Raw genomic sequence first — 18,729 nt, 5'->3', positions numbered from 1 at the left:
GGGCATGGTGGCGCGTGCCTGTAATCCCAGCTACTCAGGAGGCTGAGGCAGGAGAATTGCCTGAACCCAGGAGGCGGAGGTTGCGGTGAGCCGAGATCGCGCCATTGCACTCCAGCCTGGGTAACATGAGTGAAACTCCGTCCCAAAAAAAAAAAAAAAAAAAGGTCTGAGGCAACATCTTTAGATGACTCACCACTGATCAGAACTAGTACTTAACAATGTTCAACTTTACAGTTCAAAGATTTATACACTAACACAGAACTATCAACAACATGTTGGACCAGACTGAGCAAACCCTTAGAAAATACCCTTACTCTTTGTAGTTTCCAGCTGACAAGTCTCACTAAACAAGTGGTTTCTAGTAACAAGCATGTTTAACATACCCATACATAAATAAACATATATGATACTCCCTAAATTGGCAATATTCAGAGTCATTAATAATTTGAAGTTTATGGCCAGGCACAGTGGCTCATGTCTGTAGTAGCAGCACTTTAGGAAGCTGAGGTAGGCAGATCACCTGAGGTCAGGAGTTCGAATCCAGCCTGTCCAACATGACGAAACCTCATCTGTACTAAAAATTAAAAAATTTAAAAATAAAAAAATTAGCCAGGCATGGTGGCATGCACCTGTAGTCCCAGCTGCTCAGGAGACTAGGGCAGGAGAATCACTTAAATCTGGGAGGCAGAGGGTGCAGTGAGCCAAAATCATGCTACTGTACTCCAGTCTGGGCAACAGAGCAAGACTCGGTTTCAAGAAATAATAATAATAATTAATAATAATTTGAAGTTTTTTAAATTTTCTACTTTTTCTCTAATGAACATATATTACATATACAACTAAAATGAAATTTGTATATAAAACACCTGGTTCTATATGCATAATCACTCTCAGTATAAGTTTAAAAAGGCAAAAAAAATTCAGTCCCATTATATATCCAAAGTTCTAACGAAATAAGTGTTTACATATAAATAATAGAATAAGATATTGCTAGTTATGTCTTCACACTGCTTACCTTATTCACCAAAAGATAGCAAAAGAGTGCTGAATTCTCCTTTCCAAGAAGTTGGAACCACAGTAATTGGGAAGGTTTTAGCTCTTTTTGTAACCATGCCTTCCCAGTTTCAGTGAGTTCTACTCCGGCCAACTTAACCAGCAAAGCACCATGTGGCTCCTCTAAAAAGGTTAGGTAGAAAAAAGTTCAGCTTTAACAGCATGTTGTAAAAGCAAATTCCAAAGTCATTTGGCCTCCAAAAAACAAATATATTATGTTTATTTATAAATAGTCTCTCTAAATGTAGACCCATTTATTTCTATATTCAAGTTTTCTTTTAAAACAATACAAATATATATAACAGAGTAATTTCAAAAACCCATCTCTTTTTTTTTTTTTTCTTTTGAGACAGAGTCTCACTCTGTCACCCAGGCTGGAGCGCAGTGGAGCAATCTCGGCTCACTGCAATCTCTGCCTCCCAAATTCAAGCAATTCTCCTGCCTCAGGATCCTGAGTAGCTGGAATTATAGGCATGCGCCACCATGCCCAGCTAATTTTTGCATTTTTAGTAGAGACAGGGTCTTGCCATGTTGGCCAGGCTGATCTCGAACCCCTGGATTCAGGTGATCCACCCACCTCAGCCTCCCAAAATTCTGGGATTACAGGGGTGAGTTGATGCGTCCAGCTTTCAAAAATCATTTCACTAAGCTTTAGAATAGGAAGTGTGATTTACCTATTTAATCTTCTTTTTTCAACCTCCCATGTGTATTTTTATACATACACACATAAAGCTATAGACCTTCAGTTTCGGAATATGGGCTATCACCACCAAAATAACCACAGAAACTGTTTTTCATTTAACTTATTAAAGATATCTTCCCATCTCAACAAATATTGATCTACATCAATACTGTTAGGCTTATACATTACGCAAAACTAACTTCTAGACAAGATTTTATCAATTTATATCTAAGTAGCATAATATGAAGAAGACCTGTTTACTCAAACCCTTGATAGAATTTTAACCAATTTAACTTTAATAACAAGATTTTATTTTAGAAAAAGTTTATAATGTTCCAAAAAGGGATAACAACTGCCAAAAAAAAAAAAAAAAGAAAAAAAAAACAGTGTCTTAAAAAGAACCTATACATTTAACATACATTAAGCTCTTATATAATGGTTGAAAATATAAAGTTAAATTAATCTATTCTTCAGGAAAGAAACAATACTTTAGTTCAAGGAGATATTCTAGAACACTGTTATATTATTTGATTTAAAAAATAAAAATTTCTTTAGGATATGGGCTTCTTAAAACCTGTCCTAGAATTTTAGTTGAGAAGCATCAAAAGGCTTAGTGGCCAGGTGCCGTGGTTCACACCTGTAATCCCAACACTTTGGGAGGCCGAGGTGGGTGGATCACCTGAGGTCAGGAGTTCCAGATCAGCCTGGCCAACTTGGTGAAACCCCATCTTTACTAAAAATATACATATTAAAAAAATTAGATGCGTGTGGTGGCGGGTGCCTGTAGTCCAAGCTACTTGGGAGGCTGAGGCAGGAGAATCGTTTGAACCCAGGAGGCAGAAGTTGCAGTGAGCTGAGATCACACCACTGCACTCCAGCCTGGGTGACTGAGACTTCATCTGAAAAAAAAAAAAAAAAACAACAACTATAAGTGATTGCACTACTACACTCAAGCCTAGGCACCAGAGCAAGAACTTGTCTCAAAACAAATAAGAAGGATGGGTGCAATGACTCACACATGTAATCCCAGTACCTTGGGAGGCCGAGGCAGGTGGATTACCTAAGGTCAGGAGTTCAAGACCAGTCTGGCCAACAGGGTAAAACCCCATCTCTACTAAAAACACAAAAATTTTATAAAGCCAGGTGTGATGGCTTATGACTGTAATCCCAGCACTTTGGGAGCCCAAGGTGGGTGGATCACCTGAGGATAGGAATTCGAGACTAGCCTGACCAACATTGTGAAACTCTGTTTCTACTAAAAATACAAAATTAATCAGGCATGCTGGCACATGCCTGTAATCCCAGCTACTTGGGAGGCTGAAGCAGGAGAATTGCTTGAACCTGAGAGGTGGAGGCTACAGTGAGCTGAGATTGTGCCATTGCACTCCAGCCTTGGTAACAAGAGTGAAACTCTCTCTCAAAAAAACAAACAAACAAACAAAAATACAAAAATTAGCTGGCTGTAGTGGTGTGTGCCTGTAATCCCAGCTACTTGTGAGGCTGAGGCATGAGAATCACTTGAACCCGGGAGGTGGAGGCTGCAGTGAGCCAAGATCGCACTACTGCACTCCAGCCTGGGCAATAGAGTGAGACTCTGTCTCAAAAAAAAAAAAAAAAAAGAAGAAGAAGAAGACAAAAAAGGTATTTGTAGAATGATCATACTTTTAGTAAAAACTCTGCATTACAGTAAGCAAATACACAAATTAGATTGAGGCTGTACATCCAACAAAGATTAAATGATGTCAAATCATTAGTACATAATGAGTTACAGAAAGGCTGAAAACTCTGAGGTCTTTCTCCAATCCTTTAATGTTGCCAACACCACCAATCCTCTTCCAGTAAGACATCCTGGTAGCAGCAGGAGGCAGCCAAACTCCCAGGCCAATAAGGGGCAGGTACCTGGTGAAATCTGACCTTCAAACCAAAGGCAGTTTAAAATCTGAAAACCAAGCTACACGTCTCAGATAAATCCTTGGACTGGATAGAGAGCCTCTCTTCTTGTTTGGCACTCTTTCCTCTGATTGATCCCCACCCTTCACCTCTTTTACATATACCTACCCTTTCCTAATTGGTTTTTGCATTGTCGTGCCCATTTTTTAATGGTGCCCTTTCTTTTTAGACTTTTTTGCATACTCACAAACCAATCAGCATGCACTCCCCCATTCTGAGCCTAAAAAGACCCAAACTCAGCCACACTTCAAGACTGCATGTCTTCAGGCAGGGGACTACCGACTTCAGGTGGAGTTGCCCAAGTCAGATACCCTCTCTGCTGAGAGCTGTTTTGTCACTCAATAAAACTTTGCCTTGCTCACCCACTAGTGGTGAGCTAACCTCATTTTTCTTGGATGTGGGACAAGAATCAGGACCCGCTGAATGGGGAGTGTAAATGAGCACAGGATACCAACCAGGGTGCAAGCCAAGTACAGTTCCTGGGGCCAAGTGGGTAGGGTACCTCCTGAGGCAAGCCCAGGACCAAGCAAGGTCCAGACAGGGGCATTGCCAGCTGTGGAGTCTCTGCCTGGTAAAGCAGAACCAAAATATCCTGTGTTGATCCCACAGTCTTTTTAGAGACCAAAGCTTTGGGAACCAAAAACTTGAAGTGGATGGTCCATTAATCTAACAACGTATTAATGTCCTAATTCTTTACTTGACAAAGGTCATTATATTTCCTTTAAATTAGCAAATTTCCCATTGAATATGTAAAATATAATGTAATCAGTAAGCTTTTAAAAATAAACCTTCCAAAAACAAATTGCTTTTTTGAAAAAGCAAGTGTTGCTTTTATTTTTTTAAGATGTAAGTTTATTTCTTGTCACCCAGGCTGGAGTGCAGTAGTGCAATCCTGGCTCACTGCAATCTCTGCCTCAAATGATTCTGCTACCTCAGCCTCCTGAGTAGCTGGAATTACAAGGACATGTCACCACACCCCCGCCACCACACCCGGTTAATTTTGTATATTTAGTAGAAAGGGGGTTTCGCCATATTTGCCAGGCTGGTCTTGAACTCCTGACCTCAAGTTATCTGCCCACCGCAGCCTCCCAAAGTGCTGGGATTACAGGCGTGAACCAGTGTGTGTGGTGTGCGTGCATGCATGCGTGTGTGTGTGTGTGTGTGTGTTGAGACATGGTTTTTGATCTGCCACCCAGACTGGAGTGCAGTGGTGTGATCACAGCTCACTGTAGCCTCAACCTCCCAGTGTGTATGTGTGCGTGTGCGCATGTGTGTGTTGAGACATGGTTTTGCTCTGCCACCCAGGCTGGAGTACAGTGGCATGATCACAGCTCACTGTAGCCTCAACCTCCATGTGTGTATGTGTGTGTGTGCGCACGTGTGTATGTGTGTTTGTGTGTGTGTGTGTGTGTATTGAGACATGGTTTTGCTCTGCCACCCAGGCTGGAGTGTAGTGGCATGATCACAGCTCACTGTAGCCTCGACCTCCCAGTCTCAAGCAATCCTTCTACCTCAGCCTCACGTGTAGCCAGGACAACAGGCACACGTCATCACGCCCAGCTAATTTATTTGTTTCTTTGTCTGTTTTTTAAAATCAGGTCTCACTCTGTCACCCAGGCCGGAGTGCAGTGGCATGATCTTGGCTCACTGCAATCTTTGCTTCCTGGGCTCAAGCAATCCTTTTGCCTCAGCTTCCCAAATATCTGGGACTACAGTCCCATGCCACCACACCCAGCTAATCTTTGTGTTCTTTGTAGAGAGAGAGTTTCACCATGTAGCTGGGCTAGTCTCAAACTCCTGAACTCAAGCGATCTACCCGCTTTAGCCTCCCAAAGTGCTGGATTACAGGTACAAGGCATCGCTAATTTTTAAAATTTTTTTATAGAAGACAGGGTCTCACAATGTTGCCAGAGCTAGTCTCAAACTCTTGGGCTCAAGGCATCCTCCTGTTTCAGCCTCTCAAAGTGCTAGAATTATGGGCATGAGCCACTACACCTGGTCTTTGATTTCTAATCTGTGAATTTTTTAGTTTTATGTTACTGCAATGTGAATCCCCCTATCTTCTCAGCCCTTCAATAAATCTTTTATATAAGCATCAAAAATAAGTAAATAAAGCCCAATTCAAAACAGATGGATGACACAGTAGATGCTGGTTAGGAGGGGAGAACAACTTAGGCTCCAATGGAGTAGGCCAAGAGTACTCTGCCAAAAAGGTAGAACTTGGCCAGGTGCAGTGGCTCAGCCTATAATCCCAGCACTTTGAGGGGTAGAGGTGGGCCGATGGCTTGAACCCAGAAGTTTAAAAGGGCTGGGCAATATAGTGAGACCCTGTTTCTACAATAAATAAACTTAAAAATTAGCAGCCATGATGATGCACTCCTGTAGTCCTAGCTGCTTAGGAGGCTGAGGCGAGAGGACTGCTTCAGCCTGAAAGGTGGAGGCTGCAGTGAGCCATGATCATGCCACTGCACTCCAGCTTGGGTGACAGAGCAAGACTCAGTCCAAAATCAATCAATAAAGATAAGGTGAGACTTAGATGTTTCCAATAAATAGAGAAGCAGAAGGGAGTAGAGAGTGACTATGTCAAGTAAAGGAAAGATCATGATTATCTAGAAAAACTACAAACATGAGATGAATACTGGAGCAAACCCCAACTAGGGAGTCTGTTATATTTCTGCCTCATGAGATGGGTGGGAAACTTTGTGACTAAGCATTTTTAAGGTTTTTAGAGAAATAGGACATCAAACAAAAACTGATTTTTTGTAAACAACTCTAGATCTATAAAATACTATAAGTGGATTTATGACTGCACAACTTCATGAGACACACTGAAGTTGTATGACAGCAGAATCATCTACGCCTATGTCACAATTTTTTTTTTTTTTTTTTTTTTTTTTTTTTTTTACCATTAGGGATAAGAGAAACTTTGAAAATTTCCTCACTAGACTGCAGGTTTTATGACTACTGCAGGCATGTGCCCATTTTTGTTTGCCGCTGTACTGAGACTGAAACAATAGCACAGGTATTCAGTAATATCTGAAAGAATGAACTATTCTAAATGTTTTACTTCATAAAATTTTTAGGCTCTGTGCATGTGTGTGCTTGTGTGTGTGTGTGTATGTGTGTGTGTGTGTGTGTGTGTGTGTGTATGTGTCTGCGTGTGTGTATGTGTGTCTGCCTCCTCACTCATACACACCAAAAATAAGACTGCAGAAGGGACAGGTGGCACAGAATTGTCATGAGAAAGGAGTCTTAGAAATCTTATAACTCTCCAGGCCGGGCGTGGTGGCTCACGCCTGTAATCCTACCACTTTGGGAGGCCGAGACAGGCACATCCCGAGGTCAAGAGCTCGAGACCAATCTGGCCAACATGGCGAAACCCCATCTCTACTAAAAATACAAAAATTCGCTGGGAAAAAAAAATGAAAAAATTAGCTGGGCCTGGTGGCATGAACCTGTAGTTCCAGCTACTCGGGAGGCTGAGGCAGGAGAATCGCTTGAGCCCGGGAGGTGGCAGTTGCAGTGACCCAAGATCATGCCACTGCACTCCAGCCTGGCAACAGAGCAAGACCCTATCTCCCAAAAAAAAAAAAAAAAAAAAAAAAAAGGAAATCTTATAACTCTCTTGTTTGATGGTGGTAGGAACAACCACAGACCAAAAGTAGAAACAGAACACAGCTCCACACACCAATCTGTGTTCTACTACACCATGCAGCCTCTGCTACTATGTCAAGTCATTTGAACCAAACCTTCTTGGTAAGAATGACCTCCATTTTTAGGACCTGGGTCTTAGCCTTCCTCAGAAATAGAATAAATATCTATTTTTGTTATATAAGCCAAGAAGTAGTAATAGTGAAAGGAACATAAGGAGCTTCTAATTACCTATTTTAAAATGAAGACTATGCTCTAGCAACTTAACATATAATTCAAAATGGTTTGGGTAGCAACTTTCTAGCTCGAAAACAATTTTACAGGTAAATAGATTTCATGTCTGGAAGTGCAAAGTGATCTTTTCACATAAGCAGTTTATGTCAGTCATAAAACAGGCATTAGTACTATCATGACATCTGTAGTGGCTAATATCTATTGAGAAGTATAAGACATTTACCATCTGTTTCTTTAACTTCTATATGTCTATAGAACATTGCAGTTCTGAACTGAGTGATGGAAAATCTGTTTTCTAGCTTTGATTTCATCATTATTAGCTAGATGGCATTTAATCTCCATAGAAAATATTAAAATAAGTGGAGGAGAATAGTAAAGTGGGAATTTAAGGCCTTCTAAGGCTCCCTTAAGCTCTAAAATTCTATGTACCAAATTACATAAACACATTATTTGTTGTGAGACCCATTAATAATAAAAATCATATATGGCAATTACAGTGCTGTGGCACTGCATGATTTCAGGAGGCAGATTTCTATTAAATATCACCCCTGTAGTCATGCAATGCATAGCCTGGACAATCACAAGTGATGATCTGGCTGGCTAAGGTCTAACGAGCCATTACTATCAGATAGGAGAGATTTAAATTATTATAACAACTGAGAACCTAAAGGACTTGTTTAGTGTAAATACTGCCTAGAGCTGAAGTGGCCCAAAAAAGCCATCTTTGGTAATCTCTCTTTAGGGAGCAACACTCATTAAAACTGTTAAGTTCTCTTTGGTTTATTAAAAGAACTAATTTTATCAAGTATGTCTGGGGGAAAAAATCAATCTTGTTCCTTTACAGTTATACCTTCTTGAACAACCTGATATTTGTTCATCTTGGGATTTTAAAAAAGCAAAAACTCCTTTCTTCATAAAATCAGAATAATATTAAGAAGAGCCATAAACAGAACTAAATTAATCCATTTGTCAAATTTTACGAAGTCTCTATTGGCCTGTAAGTATTTTTCTAGGAACTTCAAATACAAAGATAAAAAGGAAAAAATCCTTGCCCATCAGGAGCTCATATTTCAGTGAGAAATATAAACCTAAATATATAATAATAACAGAAAAAGGTAAATACAAACTATAATTGCAGTGTATCATAAATTTTTGTGGGATATGGCAAAGAAAGAGGCTAATTCAGCTTGGCAGTTAAGGAAGCTTCACAAAAGAGCTAACAGTTGAGCTGGATCCTAAATAATCAAATGATGTTCAACAGAGGCCAAGACACACCAAGCAAAGAGCCAGGCCCAGGGTTACAAGAATGCACATAAGCATCCGGAGGGTCTGTGTGACTGGGGGCTTTGATGTGAAGCAAGAAGAAATGGGAACTGCAGCAGGAAAGAGCTGGCTCCTGCCCATCTCTCCAATCTCCTTTGGTGTATCTTACCAAATGCCAAATGCAGCCCAAGATGACTTCGAATATGTCCCAACACAAATTTGTAAACTTTCTTAAAGCATTATGAGAATTTTTTCCTTTTTTTGCTCATCAGCTATTGTTAGTGTATTTAATGTGTGGCCCAAGAAAATTTTTCTTCGTCCAATGTGGCCCAGACAAAAGATTGGATACCCTGTCTTACACCCTTCCTTCCTGAGCCTTAGACACAGGAGTCTTGGTATGTCCTGTCAAAAGCACCATGCTCTTTCTCACCTATGCTCTTCCTAGCTAGCCTTCTCTTAATTTTTCAGGTCCCTGATTAAATAGCAATTCCTCAGTAAGGCCTTTTCTGACTACTCTATATGTATAGTTTCCATTACTGCCACCCCCAAAACTCCCCAAAATTATCCTAGTATCCTGCTTCTTTTCTTCATAGCTCTTAGGAAAACTTTTCATTTGCTTGTTGTCTATCTTCTACCTAAACTGTAAGCTTCAAGGGTTAAAGGGGCTTCGTTTGTTTTACCCAACATTGTACCATGAGCTTAGGTAGGTCCTAGACCATAGCAGGTACTCAGCATTTGTGAAATGAATGACTGAATGTTTGTATGAATGATTGAATGGTTGAATTTAAAAAAGAGCAAAGGAAGAAAGGAAATCTGAGCCAAATTAAGTACCTCCTTATGTATAAGGCCAAAAATTGAGACTTTCTCATAGACAACGGAGTTATTAGGAATTAAAATGACTTTTTTTTACTATTTTATAAATAACATCTAATAAAAGAATACCACAATAGTTACTTAGTTTCATTAATCTTGTACCTTACTTACTTCTCAATGATGCTATAATAGGTAAAGTAATAGGTACATGTTCAATTTCTAAACCATTCTCAGTTATTCGGCGTAATCGTCCACGTAGTTTAACATTTCTTCTTATAAATTCTACTGGAATATCCGAAGAGCTTGTAAATTTTGACGTCTATTGATTTACAAGGAGAAAAATAGAATCACATTATTATTGTCATTTCAAAATTTAAAATGTCAAATTATCAAAACATTTCACAAGAAGACATAACTATCAACATTTGTAAATTTAGGTCTTAATTTCACGTTACTTTAATATGATTTAGTCAAAAGTGTTTAAGGAAACATTATTTAGAAGTCATTATTCACCATTTTCAAGCTACTACATAAAGAATATTAAATAGACTCCTAACTTCTAAAAGCTTACAACCTCAAAATATGACACAACTCATCAAAAGACAATGCGTATCTATCTGTGCCTGGCACCACACAAATCTGGTTAAACAGCCTCTATCCTATTCTACATAAGTGCAATGTATTCATGCATATACTGGTGAGAAAACTTAAACAAAGCTGAGTCAAATTAAATTAGAACCTTAACCAACAAAATTTTTTTCTTATTATTATTTTTTATCTTGTAGGAGAAAAGGCACATTTAAAAAAAAAAAGAAAGGCCAACATTAGGAATGTACTACAATCCCTAACACTTAGGTAATTTCTTGAGATCAATCAATACTTTATGCCTATTTTTTCCACATTAACAATAGTACAAGCTTTGTTCATAATTATGGCTAGTTAAGAGGCTTACATAACAGAAGGAAAAGGCAGGCATGATGGCTTATGCCTATAATCCCAGCACTTTGGGAGGCTAAGGTGGAAGGATCACTTGAGGCCAGGAGTTTGAGACCAGCCTGGGAAACATAGTGAGATATCACCTCCACAAAAAAAAAGTAAAAATCAGCTGGGCATTGTAACACGCAACAGGAGGGTCACTTGAGCCCAGGAGTTTACAGTTACAGTGAGCCTTAACAGTGTGCCACTACGCTCCAGCCTGGGTGACAGAGCGAGACCCTGTCTTTGTTAAATAAATAAATAAATAAATAAATAAAAGGATAAATTATTACCCAACTTCCTATGACAGTAAAGTTGAGCTGAAGATTTTATAACCAAGAATAATGTAGGAGACAAATCCAGAATATGGAATATACTATAGAATAAATCACTTGGTCTTCCCAACAAATCAATGGCATGGAAAAAAAAGGGTGGGAAGGAATTATAAAATAAATGAGATTTAAGGAATATAATAAATAAAATATATAGACTATTTGAATAGTCAATTCAGCAAGAGGATATAACAATTATAAATATATATGCAACCAACACTGGCACACCAAGATATACAGAGCCATTAGAGCTAGAGCTAAAAAGATAGATAGATCCCAATACAACAATAGCTGGAGGTGTCAACACCCCACTTTCAGCACTGGACAGATCTTCCAGACAGAAAATCAGTGAAGTAACATTGGACTTTATCTGTCCTATAGACCAAATGAACCTAGGATATTCATAGAAAATTTCAACCAATGGCTGCAGAATACACATTCTTCTCCTCAGTACATGGATCATTCTCAAGGATAGACCATATGTTAGGTCACAAAACAAGTCTTAAAATTTTCAAAATTACATCAAATACCTTCTCTGACTACAATGGAATACAACTAGAAATCAATAACAAGAGGAATCTTGGAAACTATACAAACACATGGAAATTAAACAATGTGTTCCTCAATGACCAATGAGTCAATAAAGAGGTTAAAAAAGAAATTTAAAAATTTCTTGAATCAAATGATAATGAAGGCCGGGCGCGGTGGGTCACACCTGTAATTTCACCATTTTGGGAGGCTGAGGTGGGCAGATCACCTGTGTTCAGGAGTTCAGGGCCAGCCTGGCCAACACAGCGAAACCCTGTCTCTACTAAAACTATAAAAATTAGCCAGACATGGTGGCATGTGCCTGTAATCCCAGCTATTCAGGAGGCTGAGGCAGGAGAATTGCTTGAACCCAGGAGGTGGAGGTTGCAGTGAGCCAAGATCACGCCACTGTACTCCAGCCTAGGGCAACAGAGCAGGACTCTGTCAAAAAAAAATAAAAAAATTATAACGAAAACAAAACATATCAAAACCCATGGGATACAGCAAAAGCAGTACTAAAAGGACATTTTATAGCTATAAGCACCTACATCAAAAAAACAGAAAAACAAACAATGGTCCATCTAAAAGAACTAGAGGCCAGCATGGTGGCTCACGCCTGTGATCCCAGTACTTTGGGAGACCGAGGTGGGCGGATCACGAGATCAAGAGATTGAGACCATCCTGGCCAACAGGGTGAAACCCCACCTCTACTAAAAATGCAAAAATTAGCTGGGTGTGGTGGCACATGCCTGTAATCCCAGCTACTCAGGAGGCTGAGGCAGGGGAATTGCTTGAACCCAGGAGGTAGAAGTTGTAGTAAGCCAAGATCGTGCCACTCCACTCCAGCCTGGCAACGGAGCGAGACTCCTTCTCAAAAGAAAAAATAAAATAAGAGCAAACCAAATCCAAAATTAGTAGAAGAAAATAAATAATAAAGATCAGAGCAAAAATCAATGAAATTGCAATGAAGGAATACAAAAGATCAGGGAAATGAAATGCTGGTTTTTTGAAAAGAAACAAAACCTAAAGACTCCACCAAAAAACTATTGGAACTGATAAATTCAGTAGTTACAGGATACAATATTACTACATAAAAATCAGTGATATTTCTATATGCCAAGAGTAAAGAATGTGAAAAAGAATAAAGAAAGTAATCCCACTTACAATAGCTGGAAATAAAATTAAATACCTAGGAATTAATTTGCCCAAAGAAGTGAAAGATTTCTGCAATGAAAACTATAAAATACTGGCTGGGTGCAGTGGCTCATGCCTGTAATCCCAGCACACAGGGAGGCCGAGGTGGGCAGATCACTTGAGGCCAGGATTTCAAGACCAGCCTGACCAATATGGTGAAACCCTGTCTCTACTAAAAATATAAAAATTAGCCAGGCACGGTGGTGCATGCCTGTAATCCCAGCTACTTGGGAGGCTGAGGCATGAGAATCGCTTTAACCTGGGAGGTGGAGGTTTCAGTGAGCCAAGATAGTACCACTGCCTGAGTAACAGGGCAAGACTCTGTCTCAAAGAAAAAAAAAAAGCTATAAAACACTAATGAAATAAATTGAAAACAACTAATGAGAAAATTTTCCATGTTCATGAATGGATTGGAAGAATCAATATTGTTAAAATGCCCACACTACCCAAAGCAATCTACAGACTTAATGCTATCCCTACCAAAATTCTTCACAGAAACAGAAAAACCAATCCTCAAATTTATATGGAGCCACAAAAGACCCAGAATAGCCAAAGCTACCCTGAGCACAATGTACAAAACTGGAACAATCATATTATTTCACTTCAAATTATAATACATCACTTCAAATTATAATACAAATTATATATATGGAAATGTATTTGTTCCAGTATTGTACATTACAATCATATTACTGCACTTCAAATTATAATATAGTAACTAAAACGGCACAATACTATCATAAAAACAGATACATAGACCAATGGAACAGAATACAGAACACAGAAACAAATCCACACATCTACAGTGAATTCATTTTCAACAAAGGTGCCAAGAACATAAATTGGAGAAAGGGCAGTCTCTTCAAAAAATGATGCTGGGAATACCGGATATCCATAAGCAAATAAATGAAGCTCTTTCTCATCATATACAAAAATAAACTCAAAATGGATTGAAGACTTTAAGAATTCAAACTATGACTCTACTACAAGAAAACATTGGGGAGACTCTCCAGGACATTGGACTGGGCAAAGATTTCTTGAAAAATATCCTACAAGCACAGGCAACCAAAGCAAAAATAAACAAATGGGATCACATCAAGTTAAAAACCTTTTGCACAGCAAAGGAAACAATTACCAAAGTGAAGAGATAATCCACAGAGTGGGAGAAAATATGTGCAAACTATCCACTTGACAAGGGATTAATAACCAGTTTATATAAAGAACTCAAGCAACTCTATAGGAAAAAAATCTAATTATCCCATTTAAAAATGGTTGAGAGATTTGAATAGGCATTTCTCAAAAAAAGACATACAAATGGCAAATAGGTATATGAAAAGGTGCTCAGTATCACTGATCATCAGAGAAATCCAAATCAAAATTACAATATCATCTCACCCCAATTAAAATGGCTTTTATCCAAAAGATAGGAGAAAACAATTGTTAGCAAGAATGAAGAGAAAAGGGAACCCTTATACACTGTTGGTGAAAATGTAAATTATTACAACCCTTATGGAGAACACTTTGTAGGTTCCTCAAAAAACTAAAAATAGGCTGAGCGCGGTGGCTCATGCTTGTAATTCCAGCATTTTGGGAGGCCAAGGCGGGCGGATCACAAGGTCAGGAGTTCGAGACCAGCCTGACCAACATGGTGAAACCCCGTCTCTACTAAAAATACAAAAATTAGCTGGGGGGTAGTGTGCATCTGTAATCCCAGCTACTCAGGAGGCTGAGGCAGGTGAATCGCTCGAACCTGGGCAGAGGATGCAGTGAGGCAAGATTGTGACACTGCACTCTAGCCTGGGTGACACAGTGAGACTCCATCTAAAACAACGAAAACAACAACAACAAAAAAACTAAAAATAGAAGTACCATATGATCCAGCAATCCCACTGTTAGATATATACCAAAAGAAAGGAAATCAGTATATCAAAGATATATCTTTAATCCTGTGCTTATTGCAGCACTATTCACAATAGCCATGATTTAGAAGAAACCTAAGTGTCCATCAACAGATGAATGGATAAAATATGGGCTGGGTGCAGTGGATCATGTCTGTAATCCAAGCACTTTGGGAGGCCAAGCCAGGCACATCACTTGAACCCAGGAGCTGGAGATCAACCTGGGTAAGATGAAAAAACCCTGTCTCTCCAAAAAGTACAAAAATTAGCTGGGCATGGCAGCTCACACCTGTGGTACCAGGTACTCAGGAGGCTGACATGGGAGGATCACTTGAGCCTGGGAGATCGAGGCTGCAGTGAGCCATGATCACACCATTGCACTCAACCTGGGTGACAGAGTGAGACCTTGTCTCAAAAAAGAAAATATGGTACATGTACACGGTGGAATACTATTCAGCCTTAAATAGAACTGTCATTTGCAACACCATGGGTGGAACTGGAGGTCATTATGTTAAGTAAGACAAGAAAGAAAAAACTTTGCATGTTGTCACTTATTTGATGGAACTAAAAAATTCAAAAATTGAATTCATGGAGACAGAGAGTAGAATATTGGTTGCCAGAACCTGGGAAGGGTAGCTGGGGATAAGAAAGATGTGGGGTTGGTTAATGAGTTTGAAAATATAATTAAATAGAATAAATAAGATTAATATTTGGTAGCCTAACAGGGTGACGACTGTCAACTATTATTTATTATACATTTTTAAATAGCTAAAAGAGCATAATTGGATTGTTTGTAACATGAAAAAAGAATAAACGCTTAAGGTGATGGATACCCTATTTACCTTGATGTGATTATTATGCACTGTATGCCTGAATCAAAATATCTCATGTACCCCATAAATGTATACACCTAGTATGTACCCACAAAAATTAAAAGGAAAAAAATAGACAAATTGGACTTCATAAGAATTAAAAACTTGCACATCCATGAGCACTAACAACAGAGTTAGAAAAAGCAAACACACAGGCCACAGTGGCTCATGTCTGTAATCCCGCCACTTTGGAAGGCTGAGATGGGAGAACTGCTTGAAGACACGAGTTCAAGACCAGCCTGGGCAGCATAGCGAGACCCTCCATTGCTACAGAAAAATTAAAAATTAGCCAGGCAGGGTAGCAGGTGCCTTTAGTCCCAGCTACTCAGAAAGGTGAGACAGGAGGATCACTTGAGGCCAAGAGACTGAGGCTGCAGTGAGCCATGATCGTACCACTGCACTCTAGCCTGGGCAGAGTGAGACCTTGTCTCTAAAACAAACAAACAAAAAAAACAACAACAACAAAGGCAACATACAGAATGGATGGGAGAAAACATTTGCAAATCATTTATCTAATTAGGGATTCAGAATATAGAGAACTCCTAAAATTCAACAACAAAAAACCAAACAACCCATTCAAAAAGGGGCAAAAGAGCTGAATAGACATTTATCAAAAAAACACATATGAAAGGCCAATGAGCACATGAAAAGATGCTCAACATCACCAATCATTAAAGAAATGCAAATCAAAACCACAATGAGATACTACCTCAAACCCATTAGGATGGCTACTAACAAAAAAAAACAGAAAATAATAATTGTTGGTAAGAATGTGGTGAAACAAACTCTTATGCATTGTTAGTGCTAATGTAAAATAGCCACTACAAAAAACAGTATGGCAGTTACTAAAAAAATTTGAAATAGGCCTGGCACAGGGTCTCACGCCTGTTATCCCAGCTCTTTGGGAGGCCAAGGCAGGTGGATCACTTGAGGTCAAGAGTTCAAGACCAGCCTGGCCAACACAATGAAACCCTGTCTCTACTAAAAATACAAAACAATTAGCCAGGTGTCGTGGCAGGCATTAGCCAGGTGTGGTGGCAGGCACCTGTAATCCCAGCTACTCAGGAGGCTAAGGAAGGAGAATCACTTGAATCTGGGAGGCGGAGGTTGCAGTGAGCCGAGATCACACCACTTCACTCCTGCCTGGGTGACAGAGTGAGACCCATCTAAAAAAAAAAAATTTTAAATACAATTTCTATGTAATCCACTTCTGGGTATATACCTAAAATACTGTAACTGAAAGCAGGGTCTCAAAGATTTATTTATACAGGCATGTTCATAGCAGCATTATTCACAACAGCTAAAACATGGAAGGAACCCAAGTGTCCATCAACAGATGAACAGAGAAGCAAAATGTGATATACACTTACAATGGAATATTGTTGGTCTTAAAAAGGACAAAAATTACGATATATGCTACAACACGGATGAATCTTAGTAATATCAGGCTAAGTGAAAAAAGCCAGTCACAAAAAGACAAATACAATATGATGCTACTGACATGAGGTACTTAGAGTGGTCAAAATCATAGAGATTAAAAATGGAATGATGGTTGCCAGGAGATGAGGGGAAAGGGAAGTTGGAGTTATTGGTTTTTATTCATTTTGTTTTTTGAGATGGAGTTTCGTTCTTGTTGCCCAGGCTGTAATGCAGTGACACAGTCTCAGCTCACTGCAACCTCCGCCTCCCGGGTTCAAGCAATTCTCCTGCCTCAGCCTCCTGAGTAGCTGGGGTTACAGGCACCTGCCACCACACCTGGCTTATTTTTTGTATTTTTGGTAAAGACAGGGTTTCATCATGTTGGCCAGGCTGGTCTCGAACTCCTGACCTCAGGTGATCCACCTGCCTTGGCCTCTCAAAGTGCTGGGATTACAGGCGTGAGCCACCGTGCCGGCCCCTGGAGTTATTGTTTAATGGAAATAGAAAAAAATTATGTCTATTACGCTACTAATAAAACATTAGTGAAAGAGCTAAGAAAATGTGCTAACTGGAAGCATAAATTATTGAGTGTTGAGGGACATAATTCGACTGTGGTCTCAATCAAAAAGCACCACAAAAAACACTTTTAAGATATTCTGCAGTGTTTGAAATGCAAATTTAGTGATTATAACATTCTAGCAAAGTAAATCCTTTTCAGATTCCTTTTTAAGAATGAAAAAAAGTGATTATGGAAATATAGACCATGCAATTACTTTCTGTAAAATCCTGTGGATGTGTTACTTTTAAGCCAAGACCTTAAAATATGTTCATTGTTCTAAAATACTATTTAAAAGCTACCAATATGCATAACAATATGATACACTGCTTGAGATAAAAATTGTCTAAAATGTGAATAAAGTACCTACCTGCTGCTTACTGTAATGTCTTTTTCATTTTTTAACTTACCAGTCGAATACTTCTTGTAAGTAATATTATTCCAGCTATGGCCATTCCAGTGCTGATGTTCTACAGAAAAAGATTTAAGGGTTAACTCTCATTAATTATTATTCACAATAGTGAAAGTACTAATTAGAAGGTGGAAAAAAAGAAGACTGTCCTCTCTATATCTAATTGTACAAACGATGTACATCCTTCAAATAAAGGTCCACTTCTTCAAAAAACTGCTTATTCATTCATTAATCTTTCCTTCTTTTAACTTTTACAATACTCAAATTCTTTCCCAAACAATCTGGCACACAGAGAGATTGTGTGTGTGTGTGTGTGTGTATGTGTGTGTGTGTACATATACATATATGTAAATATATACACATACATATACACCCACCCACCCCCATACACACATACATATATGTATATAGTATTGGACTGTTCTCCACTGATTGTATTATTTAACTATCAGTTCCATAGATGTATGAACTGGTCTAGTACTTCTTGTACAGTGGCCATGGCAATTAGTATAATCTTGCATTCATGGTGGGAATTTAAGTATTTGGTAGAAAATCTTATCACTAAAACCTTAAAATACAGAACCTTGGCAAATGTGGGTAAATGGCTGAGGAATGCTCAGTGATGTTTTTTAAGTGTTTCATTTTAACTGGGGTAGGCCTAAAGGAGTTTAATGAAAAATTAAGAATCCTGCAACTCTCTCAAAAAAAGTGATAATCTAACACACTTTGCTTCAATCAGTACAACTAGGTACATAAAATGAGACTGAGGCTGGGCAGGATATCTCATGCCTGTAGCCTGTAATCCCAGCATTTGGAGAGGCCAAGGCGGGTGGGTCACTTGAGGCCAGGAGTTTGAGACCAGCCCTGCCAACATGGTGAAACCCTGTCTCTACTAAA

General features: G+C 39.0%; 1 protein-coding gene across 1 annotated transcript in view; it reads right to left on the bottom strand.

The window, feature by feature from the left end:
• The window catches only part of CUNH3orf33 (chromosome unknown C3orf33 homolog), a 25,193-nt gene that overhangs the window by 3,429 nt on the left and 3,035 nt on the right, over positions 1–18,729 (bottom strand). The window contains exons 2-4 of the mRNA XM_032262633.1: positions 17,831–17,890; positions 9,818–9,965; positions 1,016–1,176 (exon numbers count right to left, since the gene is read on the bottom strand). Coding sequence (XP_032118524.1) covers positions 1,016–1,176; positions 9,818–9,965; positions 17,831–17,890 — 369 coding nt within the window. The remainder of the gene's footprint in view (positions 1–1,015; positions 1,177–9,817; positions 9,966–17,830; positions 17,891–18,729) is intronic.

The sequence above is a fragment of the Sapajus apella genome, unplaced genomic scaffold (assembly GCF_009761245.1).
Source record: "Sapajus apella isolate SASKATOON/1434 unplaced genomic scaffold, GSC_monkey_1.0 scaffold4, whole genome shotgun sequence".
Taxonomy (NCBI): domain Eukaryota; kingdom Metazoa; phylum Chordata; class Mammalia; order Primates; family Cebidae; genus Sapajus; species Sapajus apella.
This window is presented reverse-complemented; position numbering and strand designations above follow the sequence as displayed.